Below are 24,514 nucleotides of genomic sequence, written 5' to 3' on the forward strand. Positions count from 1 at the left end.
GATGCTCCATATGATGATGAGGAAATGAAGGTCCACTTGATTATTTTCTACTGTAAATTAATTGAATTCTATTCTATCATCTTGTTCTTATCAAATCACACCTATCGAGTTTCTGGTGTCATTTTATTTCAGGAGGTCTTTAGATTAATTATATCTTCATTTGAAAATCTACATGATAAGTCAAGTCAATGGCAATTGAAAAGGACTTTAATCCTTGAAACAGTTACAAAAGTCAGGTCATGTGTGGTAATACTGGATCTTGAATGTGATGCACTCATTTTGGAAATGTTTAAGCATTTCTTTAAGACAATAAGGTAGGAACAGTTGTATTCAATGGATGGATTTATCGTTTCTGAATGTTTTTTTTTACATTTATTAGACTTTAGGCCCTGAGCCTACCCTTGTCGATGAACACCAGAAATCTTCCAAAGATAGGGAACTTTTGATAATTATTGCTCCATTTTTGTGAAAAAATTATTGTTTTTTAAGTTATTTAAAGGGGGTTTAAAACCCCCGCAATCTATCTCTTTTTCTTTAAAGTTAACTTTAACTGACGTGGCGTGACACGTGGCATACCACATAAGCCTCCGTTAGTGGAATCTAACGGGAGGGACCAAAAATAGGGATGGAAAATTTTGCGAGGACCATTGTTTGAAGAAAATTTTTGTAGGGACTAAAATTGAAAGTTGCCATATTTATAGGGACTAAAAACATATTTAACCCTATTATATATAGATAAATATGTATTAATCATTGATGAGGTTGTTCCCGTTAAAATTTTAAATTTTATAAATGTCAAAAAAATTGTATGATTAATAAAAAATATCATACAATTTTGATACTATTTATTCATACATTACTTATGTTTCATTCAATTAGTATTTATATTGAAGTTCATTTCATTCATTTAGATTATATGCTTATTTTGTACCAAAAAATATGCGATTTTACTATCAACTTATAGATTGAAAACTCTATACACTATTTTATAATAGTAATAAATTATCTTGTTCCCGTTCATAAATATATAATTATTTGTTATGCGATTCTCATATTTAATATTTCATTGTCCTTTCATTGTGAAAATATCTTTCTTCTTAATTTAAACCAAGTCATAATCTCATATAAAATTATAGGCTATATTAAAACTGGAAATCAATATATTTGATTAAGATATATTGAATTATTTAAAGTTATTTAAAAAAATTATTCTATATTTATAATTTTAAATAAAAGGATATATTGTTGAAGTAATTGATTCAACTAATAACATGAATATTTTTCTGTTTTTGTTTTTTCACAGTATCAGTAAAATATTTTCACCCATAATACTCAGCTCTAATTATAATTAGAGAAGTTAAATAATTATTATTCAAGTTAAATTAAAATAATAAAATAATTTCTAATATTAAATATAATTATTATAATTAGTTTTTATTGTATTGTAATTAATCCATTATAGTTAGAGAAGTTGAATAAATATTTTGTGTAATGTTTTATCCAATTTTCTCCTTTTTTTTTAAATACTACTCGCAATTTGTTAATAGTTGCGGATAAAGAGCTTTGTTAATAATGGCAGATAAAGAGCACTAAACCTGTTTAATTTGCGGATTTATGCGTAACAATTAAACAGAGCGCGCAGATTAGCCAGCATAGTCAACTCTAAATATATTTAGAGAAGTTAGATAATTATGTTTCAAGTTAAAATAAAATAATATGTGCTATAATAAAGTCCATAAATTATAACGTGGATTTATTTAAATTTATCACCAATATATTTAGAGAATTCATATCATTAGTCAAGTAATATTTAAATAATAAAATAATTTATAAAATTAATCTTTATTAGTTATGTATATTTATTTCTATTCATATTATAAATAAAATGTAATTGACATTAAAATATAATCATGATTTATTATAGCTCATTAAATATTTATATAAATTTTAAAAATTTATATTTAATTATTAATTAATAATTTTTTGTTATGTATATTTGTTTCTATTCATATCACAAATCACAAATAAAATAGCAATAAACTAAAAATAGTTATACTAACTATCAAGAATAGTTATTTATCCAAGATTTCTAATATATAAAATCATTCAAATTTAAAATATTTCATATATAGATTTCTCCAAAATAGCATTTCATTATATATACTTATAATTTTTATTATAAAACATAAAATATTATATTTGTATGATATATTCATGTAAATGTCATAAATATACATTCAATACTATTTATTTTCATTATTTATATCACCTATTTATATCATAAATATACATTCAATCCTATTTATTTTCATTATAATGTTATCAATTATAATAGTGTTAAAAATTTATTTTCATTTATCAAATTATCATCAATTGCATTAAATGCATGTAGCCACAATCTCAAAATCATAAAACAAACATTTTTGTAGATATCATCGGGTGAGATAACATTTCTTGCATTTGAAAGTTCACTATAGAAAATAACTTGTGCAGTGTGTTTCAAGTCAAGTAACTGGAACCCAAATGAAGGAAGTAGAATTCCAAAGAAGCTTACAACAGAAGGTGCACAACAAATGAGATTTTTTTTCATTTCATCATCATGTATATCTATGTATCTATGGAAGGAGGATTGTTGCAGGAATTTTCTTCATCATCATTGTCATCAACTTTGGAGGCTTAACATTGATTTTGAGACAATCATCAAGGTGTGGACACATACCGCTATCAGCATCGTCGCTATCAATATGAAGTACTTCGTTTTTTTGAACACAATAGAGTTTAAAAGAAATATGTGCAATCAGACCTGTTGCACCATACATGCACTGCTAAGCTTTCAACAAACCACTTTCGAAACGGGACGCCACGCAGCAACGCCAAAACCTACACGATTGACACAAATGCGATTCGAGAATCATAGTTTCTTTTATAGTGAAATCTCAATATATATATATATATATATAATAATCAATTTAGATCAAAGGATAAATAGAAAGTAAAAACAAATTTATAATGATTGTTTATTAATCCTTGTAACAATTTCTACATTTGTAACTCAAAATCAACATCTGTGTGTGGATGTTTGTAGATGAAGTTTTGAATGTCTTGTTAAATAGGAACAATAATTAGAACAAAGACATTTGTAGATGAAGTTTTGAATGTGTTGTTAAATAGGAACAATAATTAGAACAAAGACATTCCATGTATAAAGGAGTGCTTTAAAGAATTAAAATAAAGCACAATTAACCTAAAATCAAATAGTATCCAGGCTAATAATGATTAATCATTTCACAGGTGATAAAATGTTATTATAATTACTCTTTTGGTATGTAACTAAATCTAAATGATATTTCAATGGCAGGTGTTTCATTGTAGATTCGATTTCTCCCATGTTTCATTGTGTTCAATGCTGCCCAAATAACAGTGAGGCCAATATACATACACAATAATAGCCAAAGTGCTATAACACTTCTATAGTTGCAACAACAGATTGTACCAAATCATATATCACGAAACAATAGCAGTCTGTTAAAATTCCACTACATTGAAGTCGCTAGCCGATAAAACTGCGTCAAACATAAACTAAACAACCTAACATCTCAGAACATAAAAATGACTCTTAATATAAAACATTGCACCTGTTAATAAAATTGGTTACTCGATTAAGTAAAACGAAATAAATACGAATAACAGAAGAAAAACATATATACCGAATTCGGTAAGAACATAGTCCCTTCGTCGAGAGCCCGAACTTCATCTTCCAACTTGGATACCAATTTTTCTATGTCATCCTATATATAGCTCAACAAAATTTATTCAATCAGTACACCATAATCGTAACAAAAGGATCAAGATTTACAATATGGAGTAGAAAGGGATGGATTAAGAAACTATCTTAAAACTATTAGCAGCAGTGTAAAAAAAAAAGGGCAACATGAAATGTAAGCATTATTAACGATACCTGTTACTGCCTCTGTATCAACAGCAGTGCCCGCTCCACAACAACTTGTCTTATACCGGATGAAATAAAATTTCAGCACCACACTTTTTCTGCAGTTGATGCTTCCATATCTTCCATTTGAAATAAAAAAAGTTGACAAATTACAAAGGAAAAGCTAAGAAAAATCGAAATAAAAAAACAAAAACAAACAAACAAAGAGATTGAATTGTCATACCATCCTTGCAACAAATTGAAAAACATCGAAATTGCAGAAAGAATCGTAATGAGGTTTGCAAAAAATTGAAAAAGTCACACATCAACCATATCGAACTCGAGACCACCAAACTCGCCACCGAAAACGCACCATAATTGATCTACCACCGGAAAATCGCACCCTTCTGTAAAACCGATGAAAACGTCAGATCCGCTGTAACGTCAAAAACCCCAGATTCGTCGCCGTATCAGATATTTTGGTTGGTACCTTGTTTCTCCTTTTTTGATATCGCAGATTCTCCTTTTGAAACGATTTTGAAACTGTTACTTCAATTGCATGAATATAGGGAAGATTAGAAGTGGAAAAGGGAAAACAATAAATCATAATGATTTGGGTGGAAGCGGTTTGGAACGTGGATAGGCAGAGAGAGTAAAGAATGTGTAACGGCAAGATCATGAGAGGTTGAGAAGTTGAATGCAGAGAAGTTCAATGATCAAGGAAGAAACTGCCGCAGCCCACAATTAAAACTAATGATCAAAAGGCAAAAATTGGAAGAAATGATGTGGATTATTGTGGGAAGAGATGCTGATGTGGCATAGCTTAGAGATGAGCAAATGGTAGACTCTTCTTATATGATAGATTAGGAAATGAAAATAAATATGATAGGCATTTACTTTCTTAGTAGATTTAAAAGTAAAATATACTAAGAATAGCTCATGAATGGTGAAAAGGATTCTGGAATTGCGGGATCAGGTGCAGTACATCCAGCCTATATGGGATCGTATTTTGTTAATAAATAATAATATTAAAAATATTTATTTCATTTATATAACTTCAAATAAAAAATTTGGTATAAATAATAAATATATATTATATAGTTATTGTTAAAAAGTATATATATATATATATATATATATATATATATATATATATATATATATATATATATATATATATATATATATATATATATATATATATCTTATATTTATATATATAAGATATATAAATTAAATAGTCTCGACCATAAAAAATTTAATAACCATGTTTTCGATTAACCTATTTTTTCAATTAATTTCGTTATCAAAATTTATACGAATATATTTGATATAATTTGGTAATTGCTATTAAACCAAATATACAGTGGAAAAACATGTTTGCCCCGTCGGATATGCCTATAATTTTTATAATTATAATTGATTATAATTTTAATTTTACAATTTCTATTAACAAACATTATAAAATAAAACATATAATACAAAAAAAAAAACATATAGGTTTAGTAACAAATTAAAATTGATAATAATTTGATTAGATTTAATGAATTGAATAATATTATGTTTGTTAAATTTGTGTAGTAATTTAGAAGTTACATGCTATAGTAATTTAGAAATCGTTTAACATATGAATATATGATCTCTAACATTTGTTCAAATTAAGTAAGTATTTTATCATAAATTATGAATATATTACTATAAATTAAAATTTAATATTTTTTTTGAATTTGCTTCCATATTTCCCTTTCTCCCGTGTTTGTTGGAATTTTGATCAATTATATACCAATTATAAACATTATTATAATAATGAGCGTACATTATAAATGTTACAAAAAATAATATTACAATCCTCTCATAAATTAAAAATATTAATATATTTTGGTACAAATTAAAATATTAATATTAATCTCATTATACTAAATTTAAAATTTAAATATTATTTAAATAGGGTAACAATTAAAATGAGAAAAAATAATTTCCTCAAGTGTTTACTCACATTTAAAAAGTAATGAGGATTTACAAATTATTATAGTATGTTATATTTTATTATTATTATAGTATGTTATCATGATGATAGAGGTTTCAATCTTGTAAGACACTGTTTCTCTTTCAGTTGGTTCATTTTGTAACAAATAAAGAGAATTATTTGTTAGGTATGAAATAAGAACTCTAATTTGATTTAGTTTAGGTTAATGAAGCAATTTTGATACTATCCCGATACAATAAATTCATTCCATTAGTGTTAGACCAAAATTGAAATCCTCATTTATTTTAGGTGGGAAATAATCAAACAATTATACATTATCTCTTCATCTACTTTTAAAATTATTTGAAGCGGAATATTCTAGAAAATTTACTATTAAATAATTATGGCAATAATTTATTTATGGCAATTAATTTCAAAATAAATAAATAGAGATGGGAATTAATTTCAAAATAAATAAATAGAGATGGGAAAGATAATATTTAAATAATTTTGATAAAAACAAAATAAAAAATATTTATTATTAGTCACCTCAACATATAATCAATTTTGAATTAATAGTTGATGATAATACATAAAATTATTTTTAAAATAACTTGTGAGATTGAACATTTTAAAAATAATAAGTTGTGCTTTGAAATAATTTTAATGTTTAAAGTAAATTCATAAAATGATTGTTTGATAAATAATTTATTATTATAGTAATTTTAAAGCATTTAAATTTATACTATCTTGATTATTTTAAAATAATTTGATTTGAAAATTAAGATAGATCGAATTTGAATATAAAAAAATAAAAAAACTAAATGAAGTTGATAAGGAGACAAATTAAATATATCAATAAAAAACATGAAGTTAAGAGTTATGAAGAGTTTTCAAAGAAGGTATATGTAGAAGGAATGGATGATGATTATGAAAGATAATGAAAACATTGTAAAGTGAAAATTTTTTCTCCCAATAACGGCTACATAAATATGAAATAAAACATTATGTTTTTGGAATACGTAACGTACAAAGCCAAGTAGTTGTATAAGGTTTACGGAAGGTTGAATATGGTAATTTTATTAAATAATAAATTAGTGTGATAAATTAATATTGTCATAAAAATGTAATTACTCATAAATTTAGATAATCAAGATAATAGTAATGACAAATTTACCACAAATTAAAAAAGGCAATGACATATTCCTACATATATTTTTTTAAAACTGTGTGAAGTATAATTTTTTTAAGACAAATACGTATATGAACATTTTTTTAAGATAACATAATATTTCTAAACAAAGTAGCATGGTCTGTCTTCAAATTTATACGTAAGAATTAAATTATTAAATAATAATGCCAAAACTTTCGTATAAGAAATATGTTAATATAATTAAAAATTATTTATTATTTCAATTCTTGTACCTCAAGGATTTCTCAAAATTTGAAATTGATTATGAGGCATTCTTTTGGAAGATACACTTGATCTAATAATTAGGTTTTTCTAGGTACTATAAGTTGTAAATTAAAATTTAAATAAAAAATATTTAAAAAATAGTAATTATAAATATGAAAAATAATAACAACAAAAATAATAACAAAAATAATACCTTTTGAACTGAAAATATGATTTGACGTATGACAGTAGCTAGCAAGGACTGAAACTAATTGCAGTAGGATCAAAGAAAGGAAAGTACGTTACATTTCAAACAATTTACATTAGGTTAATAAACACGATTCTTTAAAAAACTAAATGGTTCAAGGGGTATGCATAAAATATGGATGAGGATTAAACTAAATGGTTCGGCTCATTTTCTGCATAAAATGACATGAATGACCAATTTCCAGAAACATATAACTAATTTAAAGAGTTTACATCTAAATGGATTTGTATTTTATGTTGGACAGTTTTTTGGAAATTTCGTATGGGTATGGAACATGATGAAGATGCAGAACAACATTACCATAATGCTTTTTTGGTTGAGGATGATGTGTGAGTCCGTGGACATAAGGGCAATTAAAGGGTTTTGCATAATTCAAAGAAGAGGAAGACTGAGAGGCTCCAAATGATAAATGTTGAGTTTCAATGTAGATTTTTAAAAAAGGACTCAAATTTATTTTTTCATGGAGGTTGTTTTGCTGTATTCCAAGGAATTTTGCACAATTCCAAAAAAGTTTTACATGTTAGTAATGATGGAAAAATATAAATGGATTAATAAAAGTTACCAAATGATTAAAAAATTTATTTATTAATTAAAGTATTAAAGGAGATGCAATTACATCTATGTCCCTGTTTATCACCCTCAAATTAGTGATTAGACTTAGAGGGATAATGATAGAATTTTATATGTCATCTACTTTATTATATTAAAAGTAGATAAACGGTGCCTCGCATTAATACTTTCTTTTGAGGCATTAAATTCACAACACTCTCAATGCCAAAGTACGCCATTGTTGAATTTCTTTCTCGAACTTCTTTGAATTATTTAACAATAAACTATTTAGTTTTCCAGTAAAAAAATATTGTAGAATAATTTTAGAATTTGTAGAATTTTTTTGTTTTAATAATCTATCATTTCTAAAGTTCAATCCGTTATTAATTAGAGAATTATCATTGATATTTTCAGTTATTATAATAAAATATAAAATAAAATATTAAGTGATTAAGAATATTAAAGTAAAAGAAAATAGTATAAAACACAATAAATCTTATTAATGATTTTGGAAGTGTGACATGTAAAAAGGAAAAGAAGGAATAATAAAATATAATAGCTTGTAACTGATCGTACATATTATATATTGGTTGGGAATAAAGTTTAGCAAAGAAAACGTTTTCTTAAAATAAGTAAAATAGTCAACAAACTCACACTAGCGGCCGCGGCATAAATTGAGTTCGGCAGATAAGGCAGTGCCTATAAATAGAAAACCATCCAATGCTAATAAGTCACACAAACACACCAACAAACATACATACATACATACATACTATCTTCTTTTACAACTTCATCTAATCAATAAGCATTATGGGTATTTTCACATATGAGAATGATACCACTTCTACCGTTGCACCTGCTAAGTTATTCAAAGCTGTGGTGTATGATGCTGATGTCATTGTTCCTAAGGTTGTTGATTCCATCAAAACTGTTGAAATCGTTGAAGGAAATGGTGGTCCTGGCACCGTCAAGAAGATCACTTTCGTTGAAGGAGGACAAACCTTGTATGTGTTGCACAAAATTGAAGCTATTGATGATACAAAGTTTGAATATAATTACAGTATAGTTGGAGGATTTGGTATATCGGACATAGTTGAAAAGATATCATTTGAGGCAAAATTGTTTGAATGAAGGTCCAAATGGAGGATCTGTTGGGAAGATGAGTGTTAAATATCATACCAAAGGAGATGCTAAGCCCATTGAAAAGGTAGTTGAAGAAGGCAAGGCTAAGAGTGATGCTCTTTTCAAGGCCATTGAAGGTTACGTTTTGGCCAATCCTAATTACAATTGATGATCATGATGCTATATCATATCATCACTGTCCTTGCTATCTAGCTTTGTTGGTGTCTTCTTAATACAAGTTATCTTCCAATGTAATAAAGTATTCTAATGTCTTGTTTGTTGCTTTTAATTATCAAATTTGAGGTTTGTTATCTTTGTATCTCACGTTATCAATAACTTATAATACAAATGAAAACATATATATCTAAGCATTCTATTCGTACACCATATTATACATCTACACCTAATTTACTGGTAACACAAAATTGATTAATTGAGTGTATAAAGTTGGTTAATATAATTTATTGTTTGGTTAATAACAACTCAAATATTAAAAATAAATTTTTATTTTTAGTAGTAAAACAAAGTTAGTTAATAAAGTATAAAATATTGGTTAATGTAGTAGTGAAGTTGGTTAATAAGCACTCACATATTAGAAATAATTTTTAGTAATAAAATAAATTTGATTAATGAAGTAATTAAGTTGGTTCATCAAACCGTTTTTATATCAGTCTTCTTTAATCCAAATAGCATTTTTTAATAAACACTCTAAATACGGTGTAGTGTATATTTTGAGTGTATGAATAGCATTTTTCATATCTATAATAGTTTTGTTGTTAAATTTAATAACTAAAAAAGTTTATGACCATTAGTCTAACTTTACAAAAAAAAATATTCTACCCGTCCCAAAATAAATGTCATATTTTAAAAAATTATTTGTCCCAAAATATTTGCACTACAACAAATAACGTTTTTCATGACGAAACTTTCACAACGTACAAAACAAAACCACACGTACATGTGAACGGAGCGAATTATTTTATTTAAAAATATTAATAAAACTGTTACCTCTAATATTTATAAATCCGACATAAATATATCAATAAAACTATTACCTCTAGTATTTATAAATCTCAACTCCTAATATTTAATGTTATATATGGAATAAAAAAGGTGCCATTATGTTTTCTAGATTTTATGTCGGATATGTTACCTCAGTTTTTTTTAAAACTAAGATAAATACTCCTTAATTTTGTATTCTTTTGACGATCGAAAAGACACATTTTTTATATATATTTGACGCCGACAATCTACCTCAGTTTTTTAAGTTTAACCGAGATAAATTTTCTTTTAATTTTGACACTCGGGTCCATTTAATTCAATTTTTGATCCTTAACGAAAGAACACTTCTTCAGGAGCTTAGCCAACGAAAAAACACTTCTTCTCCAATGAGCTTAGCCAACGAAAGAACACTTCTTCTCCAAGAAGCTCCGTGGTATGTTCTTGTTGTTCTCCAATATTGTTGTTCTTGTTGTTCTCCATTACTGTTGTTCTTGTTGTTCTCCGCGCATTATTTTATTGTTGTTGTTGTTGTTGAGAAGCTATATATTTATACTCTTTTTTTTTTAATTTTATTTTCAGAGGCTTTATTTGATTATGGATCGTATTTGGATGAAAGCAAATAGATTAAGTAGCGAGTATGAGAAATAATTGTTACAATTTCTTGATTTCCTAGAAAAAAACTTCATAACAACAATAAGATTTTTTGGTGACCTTGTATGAATTGCTATAATATGAGAAAACATCCAAGGGATGTTATATTCAATCATTGTGGTTGTGATGAAATTATAAAGAAAGTAGTGTTCAAAATCATGCATTTCACTCAAGTAACTCGTTTCTCACTTCTTCGCTTGGGTACTTTGAGTATGTGAGTTTTTGTAATGAATTTGACACCCTGGAACTCTAACACTAGAACTCCTATTTATACTAATATAAGAGTAATTGCCTGCAACGACTTTTTTCCTAAAAGTCGACACATGTTTGCTACATCCTTTTCCCTTCGAATCGGCTTCCACATGTTCCTTTGGATAAAACCAAAAGACAGTTATTTGCTATTTTTCGCGCCAATTGCTGTTGTAGAAATCTTGTGCTAACTTCTGATGTCGAAATCTTGAATAAATAATCTTGAGTCAAACTAAGTCTCAACTTCCATCATACACTTGAGACTTCGACTTCTTAAGTTGAAAGGACCATGTCAAAATGTTCTTCCAAACTTTTAAATTTTACTAAAATTTTCTCTAAACTTTCCTTTCACACGTTGAGGACGTGGAAAATTCAGACTAAGACAAACATAATTGAATGTGAACCATCTAAATCTTAAATATATCATAATTCATCTTTATCGAAAAGAAAAGAACGTAAACTTAAAAAATAAAAACATATTAAGGGCCCATTTGTTTTGGCTTTTTTTAAAAATGATTTTTATAGTGTTACCAAATTTTGTGAAAAAAATCTTTACAAAGAAACTTTTTATAAAAGCTTCAAATTAAAATTTTGTTTGAATAGTTATTCTTAAAATGTGATTTTAGGTATTTCATCTATTTATGGGAAAAAAATTTGGATATCAAAATTTCAAAAAATCACTTAATTTTTGAAGCTACTTCAAATAGATTTTCATAAAAATCATTTTTGAAATACAACTTTTTGAAAAAATTATGATTTTACTAAATTTTGGTCTTCAATTATGTATGTTTATGTTATAAGATGTCAAATTAAGTGTTTCATTTTAGAAAAAGCGAATATAAAAAAACTTATAATATTTTGAAAAACGGTTTTAGAAAATCTATTTTCAAAAATACAAAGAAAAAATCTATTTTTTTAAAGCTGAAACAAACTGGCCCTAAATCTAAAATTTAAAAAATAAAAAGTCTTTTTCTAGAAAGGAATCATTAATTTTAGTCCACATTACACGGCATGAATATATACGTATCACTTCTTGTGCTCTTTTTATTTAATTATTACATTTGGCTTTTTTTCTATAATAAAAAATTCATAACATTTGCTGTAAACAAACAGTACACAATTGTTGAATTTGATCCGTCGAACTTGATTGAATTTGAATGCAACGTGTATGAAGTTAGCGGTATTATCTTTTTATTATTATTATCATCACTTTATTATACCAATTTATGTAGCAGCATGAATGTTGATAAAAGAAAAGTATATAGATAATGGTTTGTGACAGAGAGTCAACAAAGTGACACTAACAGCGGGGTCATAAATTGAGGTTGGCAAAGAAGGCAGAGTGCCTATAAATACAAACCTTTCCTATGCTCATATTCACTCAGACCAACATACATTCATACTATCTTCTCTTCTTCTCAAACTCCTCTTTACTTTACAACTTCGCATTATGGGTATTTTCACATATGAGAATGATACCACACTAGTACAAAAATGTTAATTTACACCCGTTTTTTATTAAATTTATACCCATTATTTTTAATAAAAATCGGGTGTATATCCACAGGGTGAGAAATGTCTAACGAATTTACACCCGTTTTATTTTAAAATTATCGGGTGTAATTGGGCGTAATTACATTTTTAATTACACCCTGTTTTAATAAAAATCGGGTGTAATTGGGCGTAATTAGGTTTTTAATTACACCCTGTTTTAAAAAAAATAGGGTGTAATTGAGCGTAATTACGTTTTTAATTACACCCTATTTTAATAAAAATCGGGTGTAATTTGGCGTAATTACGTTTTAATTACACCCTGTTTTAATAAAAATCGGGTGTAATTTGGCGTAATTACGTTTTAATTACACCCATTTTAATAAAAATCGGGTGTAATTGGGCGTAATTACATTTTAATTACACCCTATTTTAATAAAAATCGGGTGTAAATATGTTCTTAATTACACCCTATTTTAATAAAAATCGGGTGTAAATACGCCATTTATGAATGAACAATTATATCTATTTACACCCTATTTTATATACACCATTTAGTTATATTTCATTTTCAGTCATAATATTGCAAATACTATAAAAATCATACACATAAAAATCATATTTTAACTAAGTCAAAATATTTTTCATATTAACCAAAAAAATATACAAAATCATGTACAGTCATAATATTTCAAGTATTATAAAATCATACACATAAAAATTATATTTTAACTAAGTCATAACACTTTCTTCATATATAATTTTACGCCATGCTTGACGGTTAATTTCGGTGTTCTCTAGTTCAATTGAATCCAACCGCTTTCCACATGTAGCATTGGATTCATCCATGGCCAAAATACCACGCCTTGGAGATGCAATTGTTTTCTGTATGCAAAAAAACAAGACACAAAAAATTATTACAAGAAAGTGTTATTACAATAAAGAGTCACATGTATCAATGGTATATAGCTCAGATGTGCATTTTAACACGCTAATGCTTTGCAACAAATATGAAGGTTTATTCATTTTTTCAAATTATTACTGATGTTAGCATGTCAGTGTCGGTGTCATGTCATTATGTTTGATGCATTTTAACACGCTAATGCTAATGCTTTGCAACAAATATGAAGGTTTATTCATTTTTTCAAATTAAAATGCAGAGATTGTTAATAGTAAAGAATCAAATTGAGAGGTGGACTACATGGAAAATATAACAAATATTGAGTAGTAATTTCAAAACCGTCCTTCATAATAATTGTAGTTTCAGTTCTAAGCTGTTAAGTGCCAAATGAACATGGGTTCTAAATTCTAATCATTTATTAGTTTATACCTGAAGGTCCAAGAGAGAAGGAACAAGGGGTTCCTCCATATTTGCTGCTAAAGATAAACATGCAAATGATAGAAGTTGCAGAGACCATCCATTTGATTCCTGTTTAACAATGTAATCATTGTTCAATTAAAAGTAGAAATTCACTAATTCTTTTCAAACTTTAAGGCACAAAAAAACTAGAACCAAGAAAACAATTATCTTATCTAAGCTTTGGCCAGTTTGATAGGAGAGATAACCATTCAAGTTTGCCTTATGACGTCACCACCGTATCACATTATCAATTAATCTAATAATAATGACTGGGTCTTCAATTACCTGGTAAAATCAACAGAAATGAGTAAAGTACAAAAAACTCACACTTTAAAATAGGATAGAACAAAAAAAACAACAGCAATGTAGAAAAAACAGCTTGATGATTTGAAAATTCCCACTTTCACAATGATGGGAAGTTGGGTATCATGGCATTTCTTTGTGCCGCATCGAGTAGTATGAGATGCTCAGTAAAGTAGCTAAGTGGTTTGATTCTTCCCCATTAATAGTGACCTTTGTAGGCTTTGTTTGGAAGTTGAGGAAAAGGGAAGGATTTGCCAAAAAAGAGGAAGGAAAAGGGATATAGCCCCCTTAAAGACTTTTTGAAGTAATTAAACATGAAGATGCAATGTCCAATGAGAGAGCCAGGGGTGGCAAACAACTGAACAAACATAGTTTGGTTTATAAAGACAAAATGAAAACAACAGCAGTTAAAATTTCATACCGTAGCATGTCCAGGGCCAAGTTGTGGAGGTGGTCCATACTAAACAACCTGAGTATCAATACCCATTAATAGTGACCTTTGTAGGCTTCAGATATTACATTTTGCACTCTTTTGGGGCCAGAGAATAGATCAAAGTCATCGGTTTAAGAAAAAATATATCAGAGGTATAACCTGGAGACACTGATAGATATATGAAGAAACATCTTGACCATAAAGAAGAAGGTTAAAAGAAACATAAAGTTTCCAAAGAAGACATCCATCATCACCTGCCAATGAAAACCATAAAACATTAATCAAAGTTAGCATAAAATTCAGAACCAAGTAATTAACGAAAAGGTGATTTTAACGTTCATATAACTTAACTTTGCAACACATTGACACTAGTGAGGAGTAGCTCATTGATGAACTCGATTTACTTTTGCTGCTTTCCAAGATCAAATATCTGTCTTCAACAAATTGTACAAAATTGATTTGTCATTACCTGAAGAGCTTTGTCATGTCTTCTATACTTTCTCAACTCCTTGGCAATTCTACAAAGATCCTATTTTGTAAGAGGTTTACCTTCATTCTCCCACTGATTCAACACAGGACAGAAGCAGAACCCAATTTAGGGTTTTTCATCATCGAGATTCTCTTGTAAAGAACACCCCATTTACTAGAAGGTCTTCGCTCAAAATCAACTGTACCATAGTTGTGGACTTTTGAAATGGAACAAGTCAACGAGAGTCTTCCTCTTCTCTGGTAAATGTAGCGGACAAAGTTCTCAACATGCTAATAGTAGACATAAGTGTCATGTATAAGTTGAGTACAAGCATTAGCTTCGTGAAAGGAACTGAGAGCTTCGTTGTCGTCACCATTGCTGAGTTTCGTTGGGTTTCGTTGATTGTTCAGAGAGTGGATTGAAAAATGGGTTTCGCTGGGTTTCGCTGAGTTCCGTGAAATACATGCATAATGGGTTTCGTTGGGTTTGGTTAATATTTTGTTCAGAGAGAAAAATGGTTGATAAATTATTGAACATAATTCTTTAACGGGTGGATTGAAACAATAGGAATAATCAATAACTCCACCGAAAAATGGTTGATAAATTATTGAACATTAATACTTTAACGGGTGGATTGAAACAATAGGAATAAAACATATTAAATTCAAAAAGAAAAAAAGTTTAATTAAAATATTTTTTGGCATTTTTTATATAAAAAGAAAATCCAATTAATCTAAAATATATTTTTAAGTCTATTTAAATTTACGCCCGATTTTTAATTTAACGGGAGTAATAGATATTTAAATATAATAATATTTTTAATTTACACCCATTTTTAAAAAATAGGGTGTATATTTCCACACGATCAATCATAAACTAACACTTTATTTACAAAAGTGCCACCGTGTTTCTTATTTACACCCGTTTTTATTATATTGGGTGTAAATTTTAAAATTATATTGTTCATTTTGCACTAGTGCCACCTCTACCGTTGCACCTGCTAAGTTATTCAAAGCTGTCGTGCATGATGGTGATTTCATCGTTCCTAAGGTTGTCGATTCTATCAAAACCGTTGAAATCGTTGAAGGAAATGGTGGCCCTGGAACCGTCAAAAAGATCACTTTCGTTGAAGGAGGACAAACCTTGTACGTGTTGCACAAAGTTGAAGCCATTGATGATGCAAAGTTGGAATATAATTACAGTATAGTCGGAGGTTTCGGTATATCAGACGCTGTTGAGAAGATATCATTTGAGGCCAAATTGGTTGAAGGTCCAAGTGGTGGATCAGTTGGGAAGACGATTGTTAAATATCACACCAAAGGAGATGCTAAGCCTATTGAAAAGGAAGTTGAGGAAGGCAAGGCTAAGGGAGATGCTCTTTTTAAAGCCATTGAAGGTTATGTTTTGGCAAATCCTAATTATAATTGATGATACTAGCATATCATCACTGTCCTTGCAAGCAAGCTTTGTTGGTGTCTTCTTAATATTAGTTATCTTCCAATGTAATAATAAAGGGTTCGATCTCTTGTTGTCTGTTCCTTTTGCTTGTGAACTGTGAGGCTTGATATCTTTGTATCCCGGCCACTTTATCAATAATCAACAACTTAATACAAATGAAAACATATCTATAATAGTTTTGTTGTTAAATTTAGTAACTAATACAAATTTATTATCTTAATTCCAACTTTAAAATTTTTGATGTAAGTTCAAACAATGCTTCAACCTTGATCTTGATAATGATTTGTTGAACATATTTGCTATAACCTAGAAATCTACCACGTCGGATTTGGAAGAATCTCAAGAACAGATTCACAAGATTATGATCACTCTCTCTTCAAAACATGTTCAGAAACTCAAAAAGATTTGAGGTGATTTGGTATATTTGAATAAAAATGGGAGTGAGATAGATATCCATGCTAGTACAAGTTGCTTAATCATTTTAACGCTATGTTCCAAAGGTTTGACAGAGGAAACTCTTGACGGAAGCAGTTAGGAGATTTGAAAGACGATTTGAAACAACAAAAACAATTCAAAATAGCTCAAATGTTGAAGACACGTGGGAGCAGACTAGAAGGATGAAGCCCACGTATGGGATTACATGTCAATTTCTGCGAATTTTTGTTTATGATCTTTAGTCCAACTTTACAAAAAAAAAGTTATTTATATTATAGATTCAACAAACATATACTTTTGCCGATATGTGATAAACACATGTGACACTTTTAATTAAAATAGTGGTGAAAATAAATACAAACGATAATTGTGGAAAAAGAAACAACCAGATAAATGACGTCAAATAATAAGTAAGTGAAAATATAATGAATTTATTTATGCAGTTCGATTAAAGTGATCTTTGTATCGAAGAGAGTAACTCTATGATTCACTATACCTCGAAAGTTATTATAAGAGATTATAGTAAGAGTTACAAGAAAATAAACTTTGGGATTCTCAAACTAACCCGTATTTTAAAACCAAGTGTTTTCCAATCTCTTTAACTCTTAATAAAAGAATTATAGAAACCCAGAATATTTCTCAAATCCCATTGATAATTAATGGTTATTTTAACAAGTGTACTAAAATGTCTCTAAGTAGTAAAATCTAAATTTTTTCCATATTGATTGTGCGATTTCAACACTGCAATTTGAAAGTATTAAAATTGTTAACTTTGACGAAAGTGATGACTATGATAAAAAATTCCTAAAAAATAGGAGATAGGTTTATTCGTCCAACGGTATAACAGATTCCTCAAGAGAAACAAGCTCAAACGTTCTGACAAAGATTTGATACATTTCAGAAACATTCACCCGCTCAAGAAGGAACACAAGAAAAAGGACGGTGACATTACGTGTTACGAGTGTGATAAATCAGGACACTATATAACTACCTGTCCAAGTCTCATCAAACATCATAAGAAGAAAGCTAAGGAAGTCTACAAGAAGAAAGGAAAGAATTCCAAAGTTCGTAGAGCCTATATTGTGTGGGAAGAAGATGATGGGAGCTCCTCCTCAGAAATTTGCTCAAGTTCAGATGATGAGTGTGCCAACCTTTGTCTGTTGGCACGTAAGAAAGGTGAAACGTAAAAGGTATATAATTTTGCAGTATGCAATGATGAGAGACTAATATGTTATTTTTAATAAAAACTAACACACTAAACTAATGTGCTTTTACACACAGACTCATTACACAAGCTAACTTAGGGAACAAGTTAACTTAAACAATTAGACTTAACAAACAAGACCAATTTGACATGCACTCCTAGCATTTCGACTACTGCATACTTGAGCATACTTCGACTACAACATTTGAACAAACTTCGCCGACATGCTAAAATCCTGTCGAATTGTCGAACCAATAAGCTACCCTTCGACCATACTAGAGTTCGATCCAATATATCATAAATCTCCACCTTGAAAAAAACTCTATAACATCAAGGGACAAACAATCTTTCTTCTTGCAGCTTTTTCAACTGCATACAGTGAAAAAATTTGCAACATGACAAAGTCTTGGTGATCATATCAGCAACATTGTGATCTGTATAAACCTCCAACACTTGGACTTCTCCATGCTTACCGCACCAATTTGTTGTGAAATAAATGCTAAGAACAAAGTATTGTATGTTTCTTTTATTGGCAAGAAACCCACAAGGGTAGAAAAGAGGGAAGCAAGAAGAACACAATGAAATTGGTTATACACTATTATTCTTTACTTTCTCTTTGAAACATGATTACAAATGTTACAGAATAACAAATAACCTATCTCACTATAATTAGGATTTGCAGTATGCAATGATGAGAGACTAGTATGGTATTTACAATAAAAACTAACACACTGATAAGTGACTGTTTACGGTGATTTCCGGTAAACAACCGCTAGTCTTCCAAACTATAATAAATATGATTTGGTTACTCGCAGGATCGACTAGATTGATCCTAGAACATAGTCAAAAAGGTTGTTATTCATGATAGTTCAAATCATGTCTTTGATTGGCTTGTCTCGAAATAAGAAATGTTTAATCAAAGAAATAAAGATTAACAATCACCTTGTTATACACGTAAATACAACATCAGCGAAAGATAAAATAAAGATAAGATATAAGACAAAACTGTAAAGTGCAAGAATCTTAAAGTACAGAAACTTAAACGCTTCGAAATCAAATAAAACGAAAACAAAGAGTGCAGGAATGTAAATGGCAGGAAGTAAACGAAATGCAATAATATCAAAAGATACTTGAATAAAGGAAAATGCAAATGTATTTAAATTGATGGTGGTGTCATACGTACATTTCTCAGCGAAACTTGTTCTCTTAACACTTGATACTTGAGCAATATGTGAGTAATTTGTACAAAATGAACACACGGAATCCTAACATTAAGACCCTTATTTATACTAGTTTCGACCCTAACGGTCCTACGCTAATCTAATACCACGTTGCCCATAGAAAATCCAAGGATGCCATCTGTCTTCGTGCGGTTACATAAAACTACTTCGAAATTCAAATCATCCCGCCTGAATCTTCTTTCGACGCGTGGCAACATGATCAGAATCAAGAATACCACAGAAATACGCTAAGCATCAGTACTATGCATATTTCGTAAAAAACATCTAAGTCCCCAAAGAAAATTCCTTTCGAATTTAGCTTCAGTGCTAACTGTCTCCGCTCCAACTTAAACCATCACTTTCGAACATGGCCATCAGTAGCCATTTTTGATCTCAAAAGATGGTCATCAGTAACCATCTTCTTACGAATTTCAACCTTCGAAAGATATTCTTCCCAAACGAAATCTTCAGCTAACAAATTTCCCCCAATAAATGCCTGTTTCGAAAACAAGAGAAATAGGCGTTTCTTGTTATAATAAGATTTCCTTTTACTTACTTCTTGGAGTTCCAAGACTATTGACTGACGTCACAATCATTTATGACTCTGTTTCCAAAACGTCTTGTCATTTTCAAAGATGTCTTCTCATAACTTACATTCCCATGTTCTGGTCTTACTTCATGATCATTACTCCTATATACTAGGAGTAAAGCTAATAATTATTCGACCGCCGTTGGATTAAATCAACACCTTCCGCGTGTCTCTTGGCTTTTACCCAAAAGATTTGAAAGGGTTTCCGTTAAACCTTTAAATACTTGAACTTCCACCTTCATATAACTTTCACTTCTATCTCCTCATTCTCTTCACAGAAAAGAACATCTTCGGTTACATTCAAACCCATTTCCAAAATCAAATTTACCCATGGCGTCTTCTTCAAATGTTCTTCAACCTGTTCTAAAACTTCAAAATCCTATGAAGACAGGGGATCAAGAACACATACCAAATCCAAATAATGCAGAGGCGTGCGCCATCTATGCTTCTCAGGTAATCATTCCCTTTGAAATTTCTGGAAAAACTCATGCCTTCATGGGTCCTTTACCAGGAGAAAATAACTCTGCTTTGAACAAATTCTTTCCTGCTTATTATAAGACTAGGCCTTTAGTTAGCAAGAATAGGATAGATGATGAAGGCCACCCAGTCTCAGCAAACCCTGATAATCCAACAGAGACCTCAATTGAAACCCCTCTGGCCTTAGAAAAAATTAGGTTAAACTATGTAACCAATTTTGTGAAAGTCTTTAGGTCAATCCCGTTAGCAAAGGATCCTGACCTGTATTACGCTTGGCTAACGAAGGTAGAAAAGCAAAAAGCGCCTTTCTGGAAACAGCTAGGGATTTACGATTTAATCCAATTATCCAAAACAGGTTTAGAATATAACCAAACCATGTTAGTAGCGTCAGTTTACTTCTGGGATGCTTCTCACAATACTTTTCACCTTCCTTGCAGGATGGTTACCCCTACCCTCTTCGATGTAGCTGCTATTACAGGGCTTCGACCAACTGGGGAAACCTTCGACCCTAATTTCATGGATACTGACACCATTAATTTTAACGAAGCCACAGTCACCTATACTGCCTTCATTCAACAATACCATAATGAAACGGACCCAAACGTTTCTGACGAAGAACACATAGCTTTTCTAGCACTTTGGCCCTCGAGGTGTGTCTTTTACTCTAGGTCCATACAAGTAGAAAAAAGATATCTTTGCATGGCTAACCAGCTAAATGCTGGGATAAAGTTAAACCTAGGCCAGTTAATCCTAGGATTTCATTATGAGAATCTTGGTGAGGCAACGGACCTTGTTAAGAACTACAAAACAGGGCCTCTTCTTTTTGCTGGTCCTTTCTGGCTGTTGCAACTATGGCTTAATGCCACTTTCGAGGCTCACCTCCCATATAAAAATGTCGTTGATGAAGAAAGTGAAACCATAAAGGATCGAACAGTAGAAGGAACCAGATTGGCTTACCTAACTCCGAAGGAAGAAAGTGGCAAACTTCGTGAAACTTTCCTGGCATTCATGATGATGTTCGCTGAACGTCATCAATTCACTCCTTCGATGGCTCCATTCGTACAACTTAAGGTGGGTTCCGAATGGTTTACTCGAGAATTTCCAACCACTTCTCCTGATCAACAAGCTGAATCTATGACCATCTGGGTCGATGCTGTGTTGTCTCGCATCGATTTCACTCGTTAGTTCCTCAGGTTGAGAACGTTGTTGTGAGAGTTGATTGTGTTATTTCAGATTATGATTCGAATTCTGCTTTTGCTTCGTCTTATAAATCTCATGGTCCGTTCTGTAATCTTTTGAGGTTGGTTTTTGGTGGGATTGCTAAACCGATTCAAACTATCTGTCAGTTTTTGGGTCCCAAGAGAGGTTCGTCTTCAACGAATTTGGGGAATTCGTCTTCTTCGTCTTTGCCACTTGCTGTCGGTAGTGAGGATGATGGAGATAGTGGTGTTACGCATCACTCACCTACTCAAGATTTGAATAATTTTAATGAGATTCGGTTGCTTAGGATCTAGCTTCCCAATGGGGAGTTAGGGATAGAGGATGGGGTTTTGTTGAAATGGAGAACGTATTGGTTTTTGTGGATATAGCAACTAAGGGTATTAATATCATTGTATTGGCTGAATATATGATGTGGAAATTCAATTTATTAAAAAGTTACAAAAACACTGTCACATCATACTTTTTGATGATGTGGCCTGATAAAGGGCCAAAATGAAATTTTTGAAATTTGTTGAGGTCATTCTTGCAACTTTTTTTTTTGACATGGGATTTTTCAAACCGACTCCATATGGCAGGGGTGAAAATAGGTATTAACCCTTTTTCATATTTATAATAGTTTTGTTGTTAAATTTAGTAACTTAAAAAAGTTTATGACCATTAGTCTAACTTTACAAAAAAAGTACTATATCCGTCCCAAAATAAGTGTCATATTTAGAAAAATTATTTGTCCTAAAATACTTGCACTACAACAAATAACGTTTTTCATGATGAAACTTTCACAACGTACAAAACAAAACCGCAGGTACATGAGAGCGGGGCGAATTATTTTATTTTAAAAAAAAATTAGTAAAACTGTTACCTCGAATATCTTTTGCCCTTGTTCGCATTTCTTTTAAAGTTTAGGCACAATTAATTGTTGTGGTGAGTTATGATATCCCACAATGTTGATATTGATTGATATGATGGAACCTTTTCCACTTGAGAGAGTTAGTGGCATACTTGTTGATTTTATCCAAGTTTGAGCCCTTCTTTCATTGATGATGCAAAGGATTCATCTGTGCTCATGTTTAAGATCAATGGCTGAGTATTCTCTCCTATGATGATAAAGTGTTTATTCCTTTTAAAAATTTCCCTTTTAAGTGGAACTACATTAGCTCTGACTTCTCCATTGCACTAAGGAGGTATGTAGGCACAAGACGAAATGTCTTGCCGAACTTACTTTAAAATCAATAAACCTTTTCTTTTTGCACACAATATCTTTTTAAACACAAATTTTCAAAAAAGGTTCCTGTGGAGTAACACATATATGAGGGGTGCTTACAACCTTCCCCTTGTATAATCAACATTCGTACCTAAGATCTCTTTTTGTTGTTTTTGTTTTAAAAACTTCTTTTTAGGTTTATTTATCTCTTTTCCCATTTCCTCTGGAAACAATAAAGCGCGGTGGCGACTTTCACTGAAATAATGAGTCAAGTCAATCTAATGGCTTCGATATCAAATTTTCCGCCGCTACACATGCATACACAATGTTGAGAGAATTTTATGCATGAAGTTATAAAAGAACATGCAATGGGTCATACTGCGCGTGCCCAATTTGTTTACTGTGAATTTCGGTAAACAAACACTAGTCTTTAAAAGCGTTACTTCCAAGATCGATTAGTTAATCCTAGGACATATGTACATAAACTCTTGTAAATTAATTTGAATGCTTAGTGTGAAATAGAAAACTCCTCTAACTCCTATGAAGACTTTAATGTAAAATTGCATAAAGTAAGGAATTTCGTCGTAGTCGAATTGTTGGTAAAAGTAATGCATAGGAGGTAAAGGAATTGCTGTAAAGAGAAAAGTGGAAGTAAAGGGATTTTGCTTAAATATAAAGAAAGTGGTGTTCAGAATCATGCATTTCACTCAAGTAACTTGTTTCTCACTTCTTCGCTCGGGTACTTTGAGTATGTGAGTTTTTGTAATAAATTTGACACCCCGAGCTCTAACACTAGAACTCCTATTTATACTAATATAAGAGTAACTGTTTGCAATGAATTTTTCCTAAAAGTCGATGTAACACCCCATATTTTCTAATTTTAATTTAATCGGAAATTAAATTATTTTTAGAATTAATTGGTATTTTCATCGAACTAATTGGAAGAATTATGGAGTATTGGTCTTTGGGCCAAGTGGGGGTAATTAGTAATGAGGGGGGTGTTAAGTGTTGAGCCCATTACTAAGTTATGCCATGTTTTAATAAAACAAGGAAATAAGAGAAAATTGAGAAATAGAGAAGGAAAACCTAGGAGGGAGAGAAGGAGAGTTCATGGAGAAAAGAGATTTTCGCATTCATGGTGCAGCCCTCACAAAATGGGTCATAACTTTCTCCTCGTAACTCCAAATCAGGTAATTCTAGAAGATTCGGATTCTACACGAAATTTCCTTCGATTTGATATATTAACTCGTATCACGGAAGTTCTCAGTGAGGGAGATAAGCGGGTTTGAAGATTGGAGATTCTTACTGAAAGTGATGAAAAGAGGCTTACGGGTTTGATGGAGAAGAAGGAGAAAAGTCCAGATTCTTGGCTAAGGTAAGGGGGGACTCTTTCGGTTAATTTCTATTATGTGATTATGGGTAATAGGATTGACTAATGTATGATTCGGTTCGATTGGGTATATTGGGATTTGATATTGTTAGGTATGTCATAATTTGGGATAATTGATGAATTTGTATAGAT

The 24,514-nt window shown here is 30.3% G+C and overlaps 1 protein-coding gene and 1 pseudogene across 1 annotated transcript; both read left to right on the forward strand.

Annotated features, from left to right (window-relative positions):
- The first annotated feature begins 8,851 nt into the window (after positions 1 to 8,851).
- On the forward strand, positions 8,852 to 9,540 carry LOC131602556 (ABA-responsive protein ABR18-like; annotated as a pseudogene).
- Positions 9,541 to 12,532: 2,992 nt separating this feature from the next.
- LOC131602565 (ABA-responsive protein ABR18-like) lies at positions 12,533 to 16,809 on the forward strand. The gene is made up of 2 exons (XM_058874714.1): positions 12,533 to 12,609; positions 16,167 to 16,809. The coding sequence occupies exons 1-2, from the start codon at positions 12,582 to 12,584 to the stop codon at positions 16,613 to 16,615; spliced, it is 477 nt and encodes a 158-aa protein (XP_058730697.1). The 5' UTR covers positions 12,533 to 12,581; the 3' UTR covers positions 16,616 to 16,809.
- Positions 16,810 to 24,514: the final 7,705 nt, after the last annotated feature.

This window comes from Vicia villosa, linkage group LG1, assembly GCF_029867415.1.
Source record: "Vicia villosa cultivar HV-30 ecotype Madison, WI linkage group LG1, Vvil1.0, whole genome shotgun sequence".
NCBI lineage: Eukaryota > Viridiplantae > Streptophyta > Magnoliopsida > Fabales > Fabaceae > Vicia > Vicia villosa.

Excerpts from the sequence above, each read along its gene's own strand:
- LOC131602565 (XM_058874714.1), top strand. The coding sequence starts at position 12,582 with ATGGGTATTTTCACATATGAGAATGATA. Across the intron at positions 12,610-16,166 it reads TTTCACATATGAGAATGATA|CCACCTCTACCGTTGCACCT; the intron begins CCACACTAGTAC and ends TTTGCACTAGTG.